Source organism: Tympanuchus pallidicinctus, unplaced genomic scaffold, assembly GCF_026119805.1.
Source record: "Tympanuchus pallidicinctus isolate F22 unplaced genomic scaffold, pur_lepc_1.0 scaffold7, whole genome shotgun sequence".
In the NCBI taxonomy this organism is placed as follows: Eukaryota; Metazoa; Chordata; class Aves; order Galliformes; family Phasianidae; genus Tympanuchus; species Tympanuchus pallidicinctus.
The window spans coordinates 19,647,570-19,669,178 of record NW_026294791.1 but is presented as its reverse complement, the minus strand read 5'-3'; the positions used below and the strand labels follow the sequence as shown (position 1 = coordinate 19,669,178).

The window sequence follows — 21,609 nt, the reverse complement described above, 5'->3', positions numbered from 1 at the left end:
AACTTTTTGTGGTGTTCAGCCAGGGAAATACGTGGGGTACCTTTATAAGAAATTCAAATAAAGTATTTGAGTTCAGCTCTCATTACTGCTCCTGCTGACCTGCAAACAGGAGGCTGAACAGAAGGCTTGCGCTTGCACTATTTGTAACTTACATTTCTTAATCCTTAGCGTGCAACTGGGAATTAAATAGTAACTTTATTATCTGATACTTTGAAAACTGCCTCAGTTTGTAACCTTAGAGGTTATTCTTTAACCAGCTTGTTTGGAATAGGAGGTGTAGGGAGTGGAAAGGGCATGAGGCACTCAGTTCACATGGTAAAGCAGTTTTTTTACTGTACTTGGATTTTCTTTTTCCTTAATTGGCTTTGGCAACAGCAAAAAAAAAAAATGTGATACAACAACAAACAATGCATGTCTGGACTCCAGCTTTTTTTCTGGAATAATTTGATAATAGAAGTTGTCTTTCAAATAGTGTTGATTTGAATTTAACACAAAATTATCTATAAAGTGCTGTTTTACTCTCCCTCCCTCCCCCCCCTCCAACACAAACACAAACATTTTCTTCATCATGAAGAGAGAAGAGGATAAATAGAGAGGTATTCTTCAAAGGAAAAGACTATGCAATTTGATGATGGAGGCTAAAGGCTCTGACTGCTCTTGTGCCTTGCATGCTTCTTTTGTTAGTTCTTTGCTTCAGATGCATGTAAATCCTGTAATAGCTCTGTGCATGCATGGCTCAGATATCTCAAATGTTGAGTGATACCAACTGAGCTCAAGGATAGCTGATGTTGGGATTTAAATACGTAAAGGGCATTCCTTGTCAGAGCACCGTTTATGGGACAAAGAACCAACTGGATCTGTTCTGCTGAGGTCAGTTTGATCTCTGGTGGTTTTTTAATGTGACTGCATGCTGCTGCCACAAGTGATGCTGCCGCCTTTTCCCCCCTGCAAGCTTCTCCTCCCTGTGCTTGTTTCTTTTATTTATTTATTTTTTTTCTTAAAAACAAGAAAACCCAACTTGTACTGAGGGTTACTTTTTGAAAGTAGATTTTCAGACAAAGCTAGAGTGTATTTTTCTTTCTTAATGCTATGTTCAAACAGTGTTCATTTATAGATGCCTCCTTGTAAAGAGTTTATACTGGGCTGAGAGTTTCTTTTATATACTGTAAGAGGTGTCTGTTAATAACTAAAAGGTATATCTGCCATAATCAGAGGTCATCAGAAAGCAATGTTGTTGGTGGAGGAAGATCATGAGAGTGTTTATCTTAGAATGCTGAAGAACTGTGGCATTACAAAGAGGATGTGTGCAAGTGAAATGAGTCTGTAGTTTTCTGGAAGCTGTCTCTTTTATCAGCTATAGGCCACTTCCTGCTCATGTTATGTAATAATTTAAAGCAGCTCTTCAGCCAAGAACTTATTTAAGTTGAAGAAACTGAGAGTAAGGTGTTTTTTTTTTTTTTTTTTTTTTTTTTTTTTTTTTAATCTTAGAGTGCTGTTCAATCTTGCTGTTGGTCAATGCTGGGCACAAAAGAAATGATATGAAAGATAATTTAATGTTTAATTTAATTTTTGCAGTGCCTGATGCATTAAATCTCAGCACATTTTCAGCAATTCATGTTTATAAATTCTGTTTGAGACCTCTAGAAGCTTCTAACTGTCTTAAGTCTGCATTTTCATACATTGAAATGTGCATCTTGCTGTCTGTGATTTGCTGAAGTATAGGATGATGTAGTCAGCGGAATGACTAATTGCATTTGTGCTGAACAGACTTGTTGGGAGTTAGGGCTGCTTCCTGTCAAGCTGTGCTTTTGGGCACACTGCAGGAAGGACTGAGCTATCACACAGTAACCACAGTGTATTTTGATAGAAAAGACAACATTTTTGTTTCTTGTTTCTTAACTGACCAAGAGCATTCTCAATAGGAAAATACTAAGGGTTCCTGTTCAAGACTCATGGCATTTCACAGTATTATAGTTAGCGTCCCAGGCTGTGCTCTTGTTCTCAAGCTGTTTTCTTCTGACTCCTTGCCACAGTTATCCCTGGGCCTGCTGGAGATGGTATCAAAAATACAGCTCAGAGTAGTTACCTCTCCAGAATATCTTGCAAGATTTATCCCTGCTTTTCAGAGCCTTTTCCTGCACAGTCTTCTGTTTGCATACACTTCATAGTTCATCTATTGTATCTGCCTGCTAAAAATTGTTAGCTCCTCAGGGCAGGTACTCGTTTGAACAAGAACACCTTTTATAATGCCATGCCCTTCTGTGGGACCACATTAAAAAGCACAGTAATTAACAGTAGTTGGTTTTCATACCTTGTACTTATATCTAAAGCAGTACTTCATTTTAGCACAGTTTTTAATTAATATGCAAAACTTTTTGCTCAGTTTTTGAGGAAATAACGAAGATTCTTAGTTCTGATGGAACTTTATATTTTAAATTTATATTTCCAATTCACTGACAAGATAACATTGAAATTTCATGTTGCTCATTTGTCCATACAGAAGAAAACAGTATATTTTTTTGAAATCTGATTATTCCTTGTTCACATAATACACTAATTATAATTGGCCATTTCTAGTCATCATTTAAAGTGCTGATTCTCTGCAATTGAACATGAAGTTTCTGTTATTTTAAACATTGGGATTTTTCTGCATTTACAATCCACAGTTATCCTTATAGGGCACATCCAGGTCTTCCAATGCAGTGTGGAAGGTCTCCCTGATTTACTGTGTTTTTCTGCTTATGGTAACAGGCTGTTGATCAGACTGTTTGGCAGGCAGATACTTTACTCACATACATTTTTATTTGAGTTGACAAGTTATCAGTTTTGCAGAGGTCTTTACCAAGAATACAGCCTATGTGTGCAGCATTAGAGGAAAAAAACCCAACAAAACAACAAAGTCTGAATAATTACAGGAAATAGAAGTTTGACAGGCAGTAAAGGAGTGGAGGGAACTGAGAGTGCTGCTTCAAGAAGATTTTTTTGAGGAGATAGAATAGTAGGAGCAGTTGAAAAACAATCACAGAGAACCTGGTTAGAGAACTGTAATTGCTTCAGTAGTTCTTTTTGTCCTGTAGGATGGCAGTCCTGAAATCTTCTGTCTCAAAGTGAAAGAGAAATATGAGTGTTTACTGAATGTGATTTGCAATGTATTATGAATTTATCATCTGCATCATAAGTTTTCCTCCACTTGTGCTAGTGAGTTCTCTGTTTGTGGATGAGAGTCCTGGCCGGGCTGTGTAATCAAGAGTACAGGCTGTTGAGAAAGGTAGCCATTAAATGCTTTAATAATCACCTTGCTGAAGCCTTTGGTGTCAAATTTGAATGAAACAGCAGAAATGGCCTTTGTTGTTGCTCAGATGGAAAACATTAAGACTTTATTGAATATTACTCAAAACCAAAGAGCTAATGAGAAGATAAGCAGAACTGTTTCTTGGTCATCCTCCATATTTCAGCCATTTTACCTGAATATAAGGTTTATGTGCAATGTCTAAAATTAGAACATTAATTGTGATGACTTACAAAAATAATGACTTTAGACTGAGAGAATTATAAGTTAAATTAAAACATCCTATTTGAAGTATGTCAGTGTACCTATTCATTGAACTAATTTTGTCCAGGAGTAAGTATTTAAATCATTGCCAATCTGAATAGTGTACTTAGACTGTGTTGGCATGCTTCACGTCCACGAGTAGCCTAAAACAAAACAACAACTAAAAAAAAACCACAAGAACTGAAACAAGCAAAAATAAAAATATTTTATTTCATGTCTTTAGTAGACAGCCCCAAAAATCATGTGTGTTTTTTTGAAAGTAAGTTATTATGGTATTTTTCTTGCTCTTCTCCCAAATGAGAAGTCCTTATAGATAATATATTCCCTTATCAGTAATGCAATTAACTTCCATGGCTGCAAAAGTAGATATCACTGATTCGAATTTAAGCAACAGCTCTCTGGATAAAATGAAAGGGAGAGGAATCCAGCTTACTCTTAATTCTGCAAGGAATTAATTGTGGACAAGGATACAAAACTCTGATTGACATAGAGCAACAATGGCTGATTTGAGAAATACCAACAGGATGCTATAGGACTTTGTTTTTGTGTAGTCCAAGCTCAGAGAAGGACTTTCCATTAATTAGCTTCTAGTAATACTAGTATTGGGCCAAGATGTTGACAAGAAATATAGGCAAACCTTCTGTTTTTTTCTAGTTTATAAAATCAGCAGATTGTTGTGGATGCTCTTTTTGTGGAGTTAACACTGTCCACCTGCTTTTCACATTGCTATTTTTACAACCCGCTGATTTTCCTTTTTTTTCTTTAATGATAACTCTTCAATATTTTAACATATGCAGCTATACTTCTTGATCTGAAACTTTCATAATCATTACTTTACAAACTTTGTTTACTGTGCTATAAATGCCAATTTTGGATTCCTTTGCTTTTATTTAAGAGGGAAATATCCTTTGCCGGTCTGTCTCTAGTCTGTGCTGCTAATATAACTGTAGGTCCCAGTTCAAACACTTATTTTGATGGTGCAAAGAGTTTCTGCCGTGGTTTACTTAGCCTTTGTTTGCTGGATAAGGAATTAAGGAGACAGGGGACTCTGAGAACTGAAATGGAGTACTACTTCTGGTCTTGGCCGTGGGGATGCTTATCAGTCACAGATTGTCAACCTGTTCCTTGTTTTTGCTGCATTCTATATTCTTACAGCTGTAAAAAATAAGAAACTGAACGCAAGTTCATTTTCCAGATGGACACCAAGCATGCTCTTCTGGTGAAAGAAAAGGCTGAATTAGGGAGTCTTCATATTAGTCTTCATTTCCTGTTAGAAAGGCATCTGTTTTTCTGTTGTGATTCTGGAAATATTGAGATGTGGCCTTGGCTGATTGTTGAAAAATCTATTTCAACTTCAGAGTGTCTTGAGGTCAGGAGCTTTTCTTCAAACATGCTTTTGGATCAAGTTATGAATGTTTGGTGATGAGGCTCTATTTTTCCTAGGGAAAGAGGAGTTCTTGCATCAAGACTCACGTTAACTAGGAATGCATATTTGGCACGGATAAAGCTGTTTTATGTCTTTGTGTTAATAGTATATCCACAAATTCACCCTTGCACCTTAGTCTCCTATACTGTCATTATTCTCTATGTTAAAATGATCCCTACTCAAAGCACAAACCATGTCCTGCATTGTTTGGAAATAGCAGATGCTGCAATCAATTTTGACAGATATAGGTTATTGTAGGGCATGCATTATGCATGTTGTTGGCAAAAAATAGCATTTTTAATCTGCTTGAAACTCTGAGGGTCACTTGGTGCCATCTATAAATGCAAAGCTGCTGTAAAGAATATAAATAGGTTATGTGAAATTATGAGAACACATATAATGGTTATTGTAGCTTATTGTGTACTGCATTTGTTCTAAAATGTAACCTTCTTCCTTAATTCATAACTATATGATCAAATTCTCAAATTTTTATTATGTTTTAAGAAAGATATTTTTCTTAACGCAGCCAGATTGGTACTTATTTAACCTTGATGCTAGCAGGCTTTCTGCTTTTCGCATGAGCAACACTTTAGATAAAAGATTTGTGTTAAATGTGAGACCCAAAAGTTTTCTGTGAAGCTTCTCTGGGAATTTTAGTGTTTTCCTGATTTTCAGGTGAAGTAAATTTCAGCAGTATATGTAGCAGTGTGTATATTCATATATATATCTATGTGTGTGTGTGTGTATGTGTATATGTATATATTTGTGCCAGACATTTTCCCAGAAGTTTTCTGTAGTTGTCAGATACTGTAACTGTGTAGAGAATAATGGCAAAGTCTAATGCTTATAGCATTTCACATTGTAATGTTTTATCTTGTGATATTTCAATGCTTTTTCTATCACAAATAAACCATCATTACACATAAAACAATTCAGACTTCTGCTACATACCACTTTTTTTTTCTGCCTGTGTTATTACCTTACCTTACCTGTTTGACCCTTTAGTTCAATGCAATAACTTCTCTGTACTCAATTTAATTTTTTTTTTCTACACTTATTGGTAACATAAGGAAAGTGGTGTGAGTGAAACTCTTTTCTATGGAGGAAATGCTGTTTTTAGAATAGCATGTACTTGTTTCTGCTTGATTCAGTGATTTATTTATTTATTTAGTCTTTTGTTTCTGGAGAAATTTTTTATGTTCAAAATCATTTAACACAGACAGACTCATCCACTTTTAGTTTCATATGATGAGTAAAAGGCATTAGTTCACTGGTTGCACATTCAGTTCTTTTGCAACTTTCCTCAATACAGACTGTCACTCAATGTCTGGTGTCAGTGATAGTGAGGATATTCTGTATGACTCAGACACTGTGTTGTTTGAATGCGATCAGTTGTACTTTGATGTACAAGGAATCTGAATCAAATCTAATCTATGATGAAGTAATTAACATTGGAAAATTTCCCTTGTGTATACATGCTTTTTTGATCTCTAGCTTATAAGACTAGCGCACAGTATCAATACTAAAGCAGATGAATGGAAGTAATAGAGTAATGGAAGTCTCAGTCTCGCTCTATGTTGTTGCAATATACAAGAATCCTAACCATGTGTCCCTTTAATTCCAGATGCTGATTTATGTAAGTCTTGTAGAATGTATATGTTGAGGTAGGCAGCACTTATTCAAACGAAAGATAACTTGGCACAAGGAACTCCTAAATAGATGGAAGACAACTATTGGATACAAGTAGACAGTAAAACTGCAGGTAGAAAATAAGATCAGAATAGTGGGCAGTAGCTGTAGCGCATCAGCTTTGTAGTTGTCACTGTTTCTGTATGCAGTACCCCAAAGAAGTTACAGTGTGTCTGAAGGAAGATAATAAACTCTTAAAACTGAGGCCCTAGCCTGAGAGTCTGTTTGAATCAATAGAATTATTTCTAGGTATGTCAAGAAACATTAGATCAAATCTATCACTATCTGGTGAGGGAGTTTTATAATCAATATTACTGTAGGATTTTACAGAATTAAATGTACTGAATTCTATGTAAGCATTCTAGCATACGGTATTTTAACATGATTAATTCTGTTACATTTGGAATAATTCTACTAGTTGGTGCACCACAGTTTTTTTTTCAAGTTCTCCTGGACTGGTTTACAGACATGCTGAAAATCATGATTACCAGTGAAATAAGTAAAAAAAAAAGTCATTTTACACACAATTTAATAATTTCAGGAACGTTCTATCTTAAAACAAACCCCCCCAGCCCCCCCCAAACTAGTTATGACAGGATTTGCACTGAAAAGTGCATAAGAACCTTTCTTCATCCTCATTTTATTAATACAGTGATTATTTTAATTAATACAGTGAGATTAATACAGTGGTGGCATTTCAAGTACATAGTATCTACTCACTAGTAATGCGATAAACTGAATTCACAGTATCAAAGTTTTGCAAAGCTAATGTTTTAGTAGGTTTGGACAGGCTTCCAAGTATGCCTCTGAGTGCATGTTTACAATTTATTGCATACACAGAGCTATAATTTATATTGTGATGAGGGAGTTCTCTTGCATTAGTTGTCAGCTTTGAGTACATGCTTGTATGTGGCATTGCTTTTATTGCTACACAATAGATGCAGTGTTTCTTGGTGCTCAATCAGAATTTCAAAGCATGTCAGCCTTAAATTGAGAAATAAAGCCAAGTCTGGTAATTACCTAAGTGGAATAATGGCTTACTAAATAATTAGATGTCAATTTTAAGTATACCAAGCAACTTGAAGAAACAGTGAAAGTTATAATGTCATTTGGATTGAGTAATGTGGGAACTGACGTTATTTTGGTTAATGTTTCATCATTTTGGATTAGTATTTATTTTTAACTACAGAGTAGAACTTACTAAGGTGATTTCGTACAATTTAGAGGAGATCATGAATATTTGTATTTCTAGCTTCCTAAAATGCAGTAATGATCTTGCAACACAAATACGCCTGTTCGAGCCCCAACATTCCTTTTAGTTTAAACTACGTTAATCAGTAACCTGATCACCTGTGACAACATGACTTTTGCTTATTAGATGAGGGAAAGACTGTGAGGCTGTTCTAATGAATTTTAGAAACGTGTTTCCCACAGTATTCTTCTGGAGAAACTGGCTGCTCATGGACTGTACAGGTGCGCACTTCATTGAGTGAAGAACTGGTTGGGTGGTTGGGAGTGAATGGAGGTAGATGCTGTTGGCATTTGGTCAGTAGTACTCTTCCCCAGTACTCTGTGTTGAGGCCAGTTGTGTTTAACCTTTTTTATTGATGATCTGGATAAGGAGATTGAGTGCTCCCTCAATAGATGTGCAGGTGATACCAAGTTATGTGGGACTGTTGATCTGCTTGAGGGTAGGAAGGTGTCTGCAGGGAGCTCTGGATAGGCTGAACTGATATACTGCATCCAATTAATTGCAAGCATTCAGCAAGGGTGAGTTCCAGGTCTTTCACTTGTGTCATAGCAACCCCATGCACTATATATAGGCTTGGGAAAGAGAAGATGGAAGATTGCCAGGCAGAAAAAAGACCAACGGGTCCTAGCTGATGGCCAACTGAACAAGAGCCAGCCTGTGGCCAACAAGGCCAGTGTTATCCTGGCCTGCATCAGAAATAATGTGGCCAGCAGGCCTAGGGAAGTCATCCTCTTGTATGTGGTGCTGTGTTATGTTTTGGATCCCTCACTAGAAGAAGACTATTAAGGTGCTTTCAGCTGATGAGGTGTGTAGAAAACAAGACAGTGAGGAGCAAATGAAGGTACTGGGGCTGTTTAATCTGAAGAAGTTGAGACTGAGGGGAGAGCATTCAAGCATTAGAATGGGCTTCCCAGAATGCTGGAGTTGTCATTCCTGACGATATTCAATAGATGTATGGACTTAGTAATAGGGAATCTAGTGTAGTGATGGAACTGATGGTAGGTAAGAAGGTTGATGGTTGAATTTAATGGTCTTTAAGGTCTTTTTCCCACCTACGTGTCAGATTATATTAACTAGAAACTGATTACGTGTGGCTGTGCATCCATACAGCTATCCAGTGATGCAGCTGTCCATCTGTACCTTTATTTTGTGAATGTTCACTCTTACCTATATTAATATACCTTCTTACAAAATCTCACTTAATCAAAAACTTTGTTGAAGTAGATATTCCCACTGAATTTTAGCAATCTTGAAAAATCTATGCACAAATAGAAACAGGGAAATTGTCATACAAATTATAATTTAAAAGTAAAAGATGAGGGAATAAAGGTACATCTATTCCATTAAAAGAGTGGTTTACTTGGCAGTAAAAAATAGCTTTCCTAAATAGCTTTCCTAAAGCTCTCAAGTTTTCAACATTTTTTCTCATGGATTCAGTACTTCTTGACTCGATTTCAAGTATGCTTATGACCTCACAGGGCGTTGGTTTGGTGCAATGCAATAGCTGTCCAAAGTACTTTGTGTTTTTTAAAAATACAGTTATAGTAACATCGAGTTACAGTACGCATAATTTTCTCTTCTGACTGAAATCTCTCTTCTCCCTTATTTTAAACCAATTGAGAAGGACTCTTGAACTGTAGTTATAAACAGTGACTTAGTTCTTTTTAGAGGTAGTGAGAATAATCTATGAGCAAAGTATTTTATGTGTCAGACCGTGGATTGTTCCCATTAAAAAAAAAAATTAAAAATCATGGTTCATCTGCTTAAGTGCAGCCAGTGTTGTTATGGAAGAAATAGTATGCAACTAAAGTTCTTGTCTTGAAAATGAAGCATGAAATTGATATAGGCATTGCTTATGTGTATCTGAAAATATTGTTGAAAATGGAAGGAAAAGATCTTATAGAAAACCTAGAAGGATTGTCATCCTTATACTCTTAGGCATGAATATTCTTTTTTTAATTATACAAGAGCTATGAGATTCTCCATATTGCTATCTTTAATTCCAATTTAGCACTTTTTTTTCCCCCTGGAATTAAAGATACCGTGAAGTTTTTAACCCTAGACTGATCCAGGGAGATTTGCAAAAAAAAAAAAAAAAAAAAAAAAAAAAAAAAAAGGAGTAAGAATAGGAAGGAAGAGAAAGGCTTTTCTGGGAAGAGTCTTCTTGGAAATGAGTTGAACTTTGCTTCAAGAAGGTGGAAAGACAAAATCTTATTTTTTTTGTGTGTTTTTTTTTCACTAAAAGTATTAAAAAAAAAAAAAAAAAAAAAAAAAAGAGGGAGAGAAACCTTCAGATTTTATGTGATATGCTTGCAAAGGATAGCCAAGTGAAGGAACTGTCTGTCTTTATGCCTTAATCAGATGCCTATTAAACTCACAGTGTCTTTTTGATTAATTGGTTTTATGGTCCTAACATTTCATAAGTTGTTGTTAACTGAAATACTTAATGCTGATGTTTTTTTTTTCTTTTGTTCTTTTTTTTTTTTTCTTCTTAAATTTAGGTTTACCAAGAATGCAAGTAATTCGAAACTACAAAGGAATACCACAACCAGCGCCTCAGGATGGTCCCCCATTGCATATCCAGATTGGGGATACTATTGAGCTGATTACAGGCGATGCCCACAGTTTATTTTGGCAGGTACTGTATTGTCTATGAAATGACTGTATTCCATTGTATATCCAGTCTCAGATAACAAATCTGTATTGAGAAATTTATCTTGTAATTTTTTGTACGTTTGGTACAAGCTACAATTATTGGCACCTTGTGGGACTAATCCTATTGCTGTGCACTTATACATCCATCCACTATCTGAATCTACTGGAATTTGTCTTTGATATTATTTGTACCTATCATGTAAAATAATTTAGCTGGAATCTCATTGTGTTTAGCTAGCAGGAGTGGGGGAGGCTTTTTCCCCAGAAGCCTTGGAAGGAGATTTGAGTCTCTGTGAAAACTGTCATATGCGGTGGAATCTTTCAAGAAGTCTTTTGTAAACAAATTTCATGTCATAGACTACTCAGTAATGGTTTTCATAAGATTTGTATTTTTAGAATGCATATTAAGAAATGACTTGAAGACATAAATTGTTATGAATATCCAGTTTTTATCCAAGAAGCTTTTTAGAATAATTTGCAGCTGACCTGCAGAACAGTAATGTTAGAATGGACTTTTAAGCTTACTGCTGCTCATTTTAGAAATTCAAATGCTTGCAATAGAGAAGTATTTGTGATATAATTATATATTTTTTTCATTCTTCAGAGCATATCAAATAAATGCCACAAGTTATTAAGCAGTGGTTAATTTAAGCTTTTGGTTAAATGTGATAAGATCAAATATGTTTTGACAGACATGAAAATTCTGCTCCATTAATGTTAGAGTAAATGATTTTATAGCAGTTACTGTGATAATTCTCTAGTCAGTCAAAGCCATTTACACACATGAATCTACGTGTTATGCAATCTGAAATACAGAATATTACTTTTTTTCTTTAGAAACAGCAATTGCTTTTCTGAGAGGCAATCTGACCTATCATAAAGACAAAGAGATGGTTGAGATAAGCATCTATTTATCCCATACATTCTCTTTCTGCCTCCCCCTAGTAGCAATTGAAACCTAAACTTTCTTCAAAGAGAAGATTTGGTATGGGGAGTTTGATACCATTGCAAGTTAACTACTGTTCTCAGTAAACACCTTGAAAATAAGGATGTTCCTATAGTGACAATCATGCGTTCCTTTTAGCATGACTGCTTTTCTTGTTCAGTCATGTGCAGGACTGGAAGAGCCATTCTGCTTCCCTAGGTGTTGCTTGTTTACTTAACGTTCAGAAAGAAAGAAAGAAAAAGGCTTACTAGGTAGAAAGAGAAAAGTTAATGTTTTCAATGTACATTCCAGATCTTTAAGAGTAGTAGTAGTTTCAGGTGTAATAGTGTACCTTTTAAAATGGTCTTATTTTTATTGTAGATGTGAATTCATGTTTCTCGTCTGAGCTTGGCCTGAATAAACTGGTGCCTGCTGAACTCAAGGGCAGGCTTTCAGGGATGCCACAATTCCTACCCTGAGATATAATAAAATTCTAGTTTTGCAGGTTTCCATTACAGTTACCCACCAGACAATCATATTTGTCGAGGATGCTAAAAGAATACAAATGTATTCTGAGTTATTCTGAGCTGATTCTTTCCATTCTCAAAAACAGCTTTTCTTTCATGCATATTAAACCCATATCAAGAGATTACTTTTACAGATGTCCTTTGTAATGCTTCATTAGTTCATAGACCTGATATAAACATCCAAAAGGCAATAAGTATGTTGTAAGTATACTTCTGAATTCTCCCTCAAACACAATTTCAAATTTTTTTTTAAATTATTTTTCTATGTTGCAGTCTAAGGACAACCTACTGGTGAAATGATGTCATTACAGGTTATGGTATATAAAAAAAAAAAAACCTAGTTCAAGTGAAACTAGTATGTAATCATTCTTTGCCATGTAAATATGGAGCATAATCTCATTTGGGAAGACTTTCCCGGAAATCTGGGAGTTATAATTACAACTAACAGATGAGAAATAGCAATCTAATGTCTTTGTTGCAAGTAGTTACCTCTAGCAAAATTGACAGTGATAATTCTAAGACTTCCCAGGTTGTTAGGTGATGTGCCTGAAAAGCATAATGGGTGCTGTCTTCTGTAAATTTCTTCTGTATTAAAGGTGTAGAAGGTAGAAGAAGATGAGCTTTTTCATCTTTGAGAGATGGGGAGTTTAGAGCCAGCTAATAGGAACTACTCTGCATGGAGAGGATGCAAAAAAAAAAAAACCCCTTTTTTTGCTGAGGAAAGGCTATAGAGTATGATTTCTGCCTACACAATAAAACAGTGCAGGTAGTGTACTTTAGAATAAATAAAGACATTGAAAGAAATGAGTACTGAAAGTTCAGAGAGAGCATAGACCGGTGTCTGCAGGCTGGGGAGAGAATTAAGTAGGAAGGAAAGAGGATAAGTTTAAGCACTTCCTCGATCAGATGAGAGTCTGACACAAGGGTCTTAATTTATATATCAGGAAACTTCTCTGTTGAATGATTCCTAAGTCATATGTGAGAAAAAGTGTATCTGGATTTTCCATTTTTTGCCATGTTTGCCTGTTCAGGGAATTTCTCAGAGATGAGTGGAAATTGGACGGATGGTCCCAAGCACTCTGTAGATTTTTTTTTTTTTCTGCTTTCCCTGAAATTTAAATGAATTCAATAGAGGGCCTGTCTGAACTGGGTCTTGAAACTGCTTTTGTCCTAGTTTGGTGCATTTTTCCATTTAATGCTGATGCTGATTTTAAATGTTTTTAAAGGGAGAGATTTTTAATTACTTTACCTGAAAATACCAGTAATTTTTATTAATTTCTTATTTATGCTTCTGTATATTGCTAGAATAAATTGGGAAGGCAATTCTGCTGTGCAGCCTTGTAGAATGTAGCAGTTAATTAGTAGAAGACCAGTTCACTTTTATAAATCCATAAAATGCAATGTCATGGCTGTATATAAGGCCAGGATTTTCTGTGTCCATTAAAACATGCCTGGTTTGTTTGGGAACATAAGAGTCTTATCTTTGAGGATCTCATAGAAAAGCCACGTTATCATTATTAATGGTAGTCTGTATTGCTTACTGAACACATTTTTTTTCAGTCTGTTTCACATATATCATATAATCTATCCTCCGTGGCATTTCACTCTCTGACTGTGGCTTCACCTCCTGCAGGTTGTGGCAATCACGTCTTGCATAAATATTGTAGCAGCTATGACTTTTCTGGAGAGAGGCTTATTTGCTCTGATTTCTTGCTGAATATGGACAGCATTTAGTCATGGTTCTTATAACATGTTTACCTCTAGCAACAATGTTTATGATAGATAAAAATAAACTGGGATTGAATTTCGAATTACCTAACATCTTATAAAATACCAGAGAGGTAGCACTGTAAAGGTGCCCTTTGAAATGAAAACTTCCAGAGTGGCATTTCTCTCCTCAACAGACAATTTGTAGTAAACAAACAAAAAGAATGGATGAAGGATGCAAGAACTAATAAACTTTTAGCTGTCCTGGATTCCTTGTTCAGTGTGAGTCCACTGAAGTTAATGGGCATTGCTCAACTAAATAGAAGGGAGCAATCTGGAAATTGACAGCAAAAGTGTCAAGTGGCTTCTGAAAACCTGTCTCATTAAAACAGGTTCAAGAGTAGTGAACCAGCCCTAGTCTTGATGGGAATGTAAGTTAAGGAAATAGTTTGAAGAGTTTCAGTGAAGAGCTTCTCATAAATATATGGAAATGCATGTGCGCATGTTCATATATAACTTAAACATTATTCAGTAGTATGTGCATAGTGTAAACTGGTTCTGTTTAAACTGGCCTAAGGTTTTTTTACTAACATTGAGCCTTGACATGGAGTGTGTAAGGGAAATGAAATGCTTACCAATCAAACAGTAAGCAATTAGCAGACAGGAAATGTTAAATAGCAAGAAATGATTTGTGCAGCAAAGCATGATGGCATGATAATTTTGCTGTTAATCATGATAAGTTGATGGATAGATCTTAAATTTTAAAACCATTGAATGACAAGTTAGTTTCTTGTATGAGCAACACGTGTTTAGCTAGGATTTCTAAAGGTGAACAAATTAACCTAGTATCCAAAGCACATTATCAAACTATTTATACCAGCTCATTATCTACAGAATATTTTAATGTGAGCACTTCCCTTGAGTAAACTGAAATAAATCAAAGCCTGTTATGTTTAAAGATTTTGTTTTATTTAACTAGCAAAGCTGCCTGAATTTACCTTATGTTAAAGCTTTTTTTCTTTTTCAGAAGGCAGAGCCTTTCTGGGGGTTGTTTCAATGCTTATTTTACGTTTGTTCTTTTGCAAGCTTGGTACTGATAACAGCACTAGAATAGGTTCCTTAGTGATGGCAGTGATATTTCTCTATGACAAGAGAGTCCATCCAAGTGACTATTACTACTTTCATTTTTGGTTTTGAGATGTTGTCCATAGAATGTATACTACACCTGTAGACTTTCCTTATCCAACAAAACAACATGTCTGTGTGTCACAGCATCTTTTGATGAGTAATGACATCTAAGCAAATTGTAGATAGTTGTATGTGCAGATGCTCCTGTGCAAGCAACAGGGGAGTATTAATGTTGTCTCATGTTAGTATGTCTGTTGATTATGTAGTATTTTGCCATTTTTAATTTCAATAAACGTTTAGTGTCCTTCAGAAATCCTGTAAGTATCTAGGCTGTATTTTTGACCTGAAGGACATAGCACATAGAAATATCATGAACATTATGAAACACTAAAGAACATTTGAAATTACATACTTTTTTGCACTGTCAGACTGTACACGTTCATCTCCATCCCTGAGCTCTTCAGATTTTTATCTTTGGCTGATTTCTAGTTGATATACATTGAATGTGTTTCAACATGTATTTCATCTTCTTTTAATTAATATGTTTCTCACGAATAACGGTGGTATGTGTGGGGGCACGTACAAGAGTTTTTAATTGGTTCTTCAAGTGCTCTTTCTCATTAATATAATTTTTTTTATTGCTTGTTTTTCCGTTAACTATGGTAAATAGAGATCATTAAGATGGGAGACTTTTGGAGCTCTGTTAATAAATTCAGGTTGTAATTAAGAAGGATTCACACCTTGGGATAAATACAGTATAAGGATATTAATTCAGGCAGACAGTAGGAAAATGCTCCACTTCTAACTTTTTATGTTGTAGATGTAAAATAAATAAATAAATAAATTGAGATTATAATGCTAGCTAAGTACTTGTTCTTTCTTTCATTGCCAAATGCTGTTAGTATATTACAACTCAGGCTCTGAGTTCACTTTCTTGTGTTTTATTCCGCAAAACTTCCAGGCATATAATCTATAATATTAGTTAATTACATAATTAAAAAAAATACTATTGAATAACATTTTATTAGATGAACATTTTTATTTTAAGGACTTGCTTTGATAAAGTCTTATCTTCCTAAACCACTGTGAATGTATTGTTTACTGTTAATCCTCAGGACTCAAAAATGGATTTTTTTTTCTAGGGCAGAAATCTAACAACGGGAGAACTGGGCTTCTTCCCAAGTGATGCAGTAAAGCCTAGCCCATGTGTACGTATCATTTAATTGTACTTGTTGTCTTACAGGAAAATTGCCTAGTTTGTGCCAGCACTTTATTAATCTTAGCTTGTCTAAGTTCCATTATTTCTAGATCCTTTGTGTTTTGTGGTGTTCAATATTGTTTATAGTATAGCATTCTAATATTTTCAGTTACTGGATTTGAGTTGTACGTGTCAAGAAAACATGTTTGAGAGGCAGGTTTAGCTTGTGGGAACGTTAATAAATTGAATTGTCTTAAAGTGTTTCCAGGACATGGGGTAAACGTATTTTACATGAAAGTGCAGTTTCATCCTTCCCCCGCAGCAAGGTGAGAATGCTATGATTCTAATCTATTCCCCAGTCACTTTGGGTTAGAAAGAGAGATTACACCATTAGTAGTGAGTTTAAAAATGGGTGATACTAAAACAAAATATTGAATTTAGGCTACTTGATTAATTTCATCTATGTATGTTCCTAGTTGCTTTTATTTCATTCAAGGATGTTCCACAATGTGTGCTCAAGTCTTCCTATATGGATGCAATGACTGCTTTAAAATGCTTCGTGCTTGGTCCTTCATTCATTGGTCCTATATAATGCTGCACATCAGATCACTATTTGTTCTTTAACTGAGATAATTCATGCACAGCAATAACAGTGATGAATCATATTTCTTTCCTTGAGACAGCTTAAACTTTTTAACTGGATTCACAAGTTTGACTTATTATTGAAATTCCTTTCATTACAGCAGACAAGATGCCACTTAAATGATTTATAAGTAGCTGGCATAATCTGTTACTGGCTGCATTTTCTTATGCCTTTAAGGCTTTTATTGTCCCTTCGTTTTTAAAGCGAATATATGTCATTCTAAAGAATAAATACATTGAGATATCTTGAGTCATCTTTAGTACCATATGTTTTAAGAATTTTGTTCAAAGGGGAATGCACGTGAGTTTTTGTAGGCACAAGATATGCTAAATTGGGTAATAGAACAGATCTGTAATTACGTTGAAAATTTTATATGAGCTTAAATATGAGCTTAACTTCCTTCTCCCACTCCTTACTCACTACAAAATATGCAGATTTCTTGCACCATACAAAAATAAGTACCAGTGATACTGGATGTGCTATAGGTTGGCTTTGCATTCCTCAGGGCATCCAGTCATACTGTACTATCACTGACAGCAACCTCCAGCATTTTAGGGACCATCCCCCCTAGCATTTTAGGAACGACCACTATGCTCTAAAATAGAGGAAGTGGCTTATTCAGACTTATGAAAAATGCTGTTGGGAGTGTTGTGAAAATTGCTTTCTAGTGATAGAACTTACTGCTAAATTCAAAAATATACTACTAAGAAGAGTGTTGAAAATAATACAATTTTACAGAGTGAATAAATATTATTCATGAAATGTAACCAACCAATGTCATGATCAGACCAAAAAGATAAATTGATACTTCACCACTATTAACCTGGAAGGATAAAATATCAGCATCTTATTATGACAAATGATGCAGATAAAGATATTGAAACATCAATCAGATTTTTAACATGCTATAACATTTACTATTATTATTAAGTCTAGCAGTCTTTACAACCAACTGATATAAAAATGCCCAGAAACAGTTTGAAATATATATATCAAAGACTTTGGAAATGAATATTGAATGAAAAACTGCTGAGCTTCAGAATATATATTTTCCAGACTTTTCACAGATGTACCTATAAACAATTTCTTCCTGTTTGCAATAAGCAGTATATGTCAGCACCACAAGAGCAATGCTTAGTCCTTCCTAGTTCTCCCCCAGTTTCCTCATTTCTGTTGAGGCAGTGGTTGTATAGCACCATGTGAGCAGGGAGCTTTGGGAATAGCATTTGATTTTACTCTGTTCGTGACAATGAAATTGTGTGTTTGAAATTAATGAAAAGGACTACCCATCTATAGTTTGCCCACTCTAAAGTGCGGACTTCAAACTGGCTTTGAATTTTAAATATCCTTTCCAACTTAGTAGGGCTAGTTGAGAAATCAAAATATTTGTGTTTTTAACTGTTCTTTTTTCTTCTGTTGCTGAAATTACTTAATTAACCTTATGGCAGGTAATGCAAATCTTTCAAAGTGCAATTTTTCTGTAGATGAAAAATATATTATTATCAAAATATCTTGCAGCACATCAAGACTCTGTAAATACCCAGTTGGCCTTTGGATGTTTCATTTGGTTGCTTCACAAATATATGTCTCACAGGAGTTCTTTGTCAGCGTGTTCGTATTCTGTTACTTTTTTCCCCCAAGTCTCATATTTAAAGACAGAAATGCGTGATTAACACTATTGGTAGGCTTAGTGATAGTGCTGCTGCTACTGACACTGGTAGTACTTAGCTGTGTTATGCCCTTACACTTCAAAGGGGTTTGCGTGCCACCAGCAGTATGCTACTACTATTTGTGAACCCTTTCTCTACGTTGTTAGGGATTAATGCATGTGTTTGTTCTTTTTTTTTTCCCAAAAATTAGACTATCTTAATTACTGTTTTAATACCTGGACAGATTTACTGCTGTGCAAGCTGAGCATGTGACCACATTTTTGTTTTTTTTATCACAAAACTTTGAGTTCCACAATAGTGCCTGCATTGTTTTTTAAAGAAAATGTAGATTTAGGGCCAATTGTCTAATTCACAATTGTAACGTAAATATCTTAGATTGAGAGGCATTCAAATGGATGGTTTAGTTTGAATGAATGTTATGTTAAAAGCAGTATGCAGAGCTTTGTGAACTAAGAAAATTTTTGTTCATCTGAAGGAATTATGTGCTTTGGTTCAAGGTCAGGTTGAGAGACCTGATTGAAGACCTGGCAGATATCATCTGCTTATATCTACTTGTTACTTAACATACAAGCTTGTATGTATAATGTATAATTTCAATTATCTTACATTGGTAGACCTGTATAGTATCTTTCTGAGATGATCTGTGTTTGGAAGTCTCTGATGAATACAGACCATGTATATTAAAAATTGTAAGAATGACACTAATTTTGTAGTATTATATTCTAAAAAGCAAAATAATCCGTGATTCTCTAGAAGAAAAAAAAAATCATTCACTGATCTAAGATTGTGTGGCATCAGGTTATAAATCTGCAAAGTGTATGCTAAGCTTCTACTAAAATTTTTTCGGCACCTTGCAAGTTATTTTAAAGGAGTAGTAATACTGATGTATCAGACAACAGTGAGAGGTGGTCAAGAAGGAATGCTGATTATCACGGATGTTTCTATACTGTGCTTATTTTTTGCATATATTAACATTACCTATGCATATGCTTATATAAACATATAACAGTCATTTTGCAAACTGGTGATAGTTTGCTTGATTTTTAACATTTAATTCCATACTTAATAAAATCCACTGCAGGAGTAAAACAAAGTACAAAGATATGAATGAAACTATGCGATATATAATCCATGGATTAATTTTATCTCTCCCTGGAGATTATGCACTACAGTCTGTGTAGACAGTTTTTCGAAGGCCACGTAATCCTGGAAACACAGAGTGAATTTTGTATGTGTTAATATACATTTGCGCATTTTAAAGATACTTTTCAACAATATGTTCCATGAGATTATTTTTTGTATGAAACTTAATGTAGACACTAACAGAATAAAAGTGACAATTCTGATTTTTTTAAAAAGTGTGCATATACATGTGTACATATTTATATAGATGAATGTATGCATGTAATATATGAGCAATGAAATTATCTGTCACAGCAGCATTTAAGTTAAAATATTATGTTACTTTCAGAACAGCATGTAATATTTGCTTCTTATTTTAAGTTTCTTCAAATGAAAGCAGTCTTTCAGACTAGACTGTCTATTTCTTTTTCCTTGTTTCTTGTGGATGTTGAATACTAGTTCAATACTGTCTCATTTGTGTGTTGACTAGAAAAGAAATCCTGATGTGCATTCTCTTATATTTCCTTTGTCCTAGGTTCCTAAACCAGTTGACTATTCATCGCAACTGTGGTGAGTCCCTCTTTAGTCTCACAAGAGTCTCTTTCTAAGAAGTAGTCATAAAAAGATTTCTGCTTAATGCTTATTACTGTTTAATTTGTGTTGGTTTAACTTTTCTAGGCTTCTTAAAAGGCATTGTGTAATGGTTTGGGGAAACAACACCATAGATTTTCTGAAAGCATTTATGATGTAACAATGTGCTTTATGGTTTAGACGTTCTGTTTACAAGTCTGTAACTGCACAGCCTTAGTCCCAGGAGTCTGAAATGGAACAATATGAGACACATGTAATATGAAGCATGCAAGTAGATTTTATGTGTTAAGTGACTAAAGAGAAGGATTAATTTTAAACACATTTTGTCTCATGAATAAATCTGCTTTTCCTTTAAAAAAAAACAAATAAAACTCTAAATAAATAAAACTATCAGCCCTGTAAAAGGACAGTGTATCAAAACTACACCCAGTGCTGATCTGGAGCGTGTGGAGTGTAGTGAGTGACCTCTTTTCACTAGAATTCACCAGACCCTGGAAAACATGTGCTAATTCTAAAGGAGCAGATTGATCATCACATGTGCTTTCAGTAGTTTAATACTTTGTCATTTGCAGATGAGTTCTGATTTTCTCTAGCTTGTCTGAAATGGAATCAGAATTGGAACAAAACAAATGTGGATTTTTCAAAACAATCTGAATAGAATGTTTAGTATTATAAATTGGTATTTTTACTGCAATTCCAACATTTGCTGTATTTATAATTGTATTTAGAGAAAGTACATCACTGGGATAAGTCTTTAGTCTCTAAGGTTTTGCGATGCTTAACTCTGAAAAATGACTTCAGGCTGAAACTCGCTGTAAAGTCTTGTACTCTGTGATACATTTCAAACACCTTATAGTAATGCATTTTGCAGAGCAATGGTCTTTCATGTTGACTAAATTTTGACTGATAACTGAAATGGTAAAATAAGCACTATCTAACTGTAAGCTAGGTTACTTTCCACCTCCTCATCTAACAGTTCTGTCTCTGGTTTTGTACATAAATATTTGCAGACAGCCTCTCATGAAGTGCCATTTGGAGTAGGAGCACAAACCTGCTCATGCGAACAGACAGCAGTATCATTGACTTATCTATTTTAGCTTTCAAGTGCCAGCAATAGATCTTTCAAATTTGACCATATAAGACTGAGTATTTTTTTTTTGTGTGTGTGTATGTGTAAGTTTGGTCTATCCATCACTTTTTAGCTATAAGAGCTTATTAGTAATTATGTAACCAAATAAGTGTTCTGAAATTTTGTATAGGTCGTCTTTGACCTGGTGTTACTAGCATTTGTCTCTGAGGTGCTGAAGGCAGTAGTCATTCAGCTAATGCTAAGGCTCAGTTTCTCCAACAGATATTGTATTTGACAATTTCTAATTAAGAACTTCCCTAACCTGATTGCAGATTTTCTTCGCGCTTTATTGAAAGATTTAGAAGTAGTATTCAATTCTAATTGATGTATTTTTAGATTATCGTCTCAGGAAGAGTGTTGAGATGCCTTTGGAGAGCTCATAGGCAATTTTTGT

General features: G+C 34.9%; 1 protein-coding gene across 5 annotated transcripts in view; it reads left to right on the top strand.

Moving 5' to 3' along the window:
- Positions 1–21,609, top strand: part of VAV3 (vav guanine nucleotide exchange factor 3) — a 181,495-nt gene that overhangs the window by 142,892 nt on the left and 16,994 nt on the right. For all 5 annotated transcript variants that reach the window (XM_052667005.1, XM_052667004.1, XM_052667006.1 and 2 more), the window contains 3 exons: positions 10,422–10,558; positions 16,005–16,070; positions 20,031–20,065. In XM_052667005.1, coding sequence (XP_052522965.1) covers positions 10,422–10,558; positions 16,005–16,070; positions 20,031–20,065 — 238 coding nt within the window. The remainder of the gene's footprint in view (positions 1–10,421; positions 10,559–16,004; positions 16,071–20,030; positions 20,066–21,609) is intronic.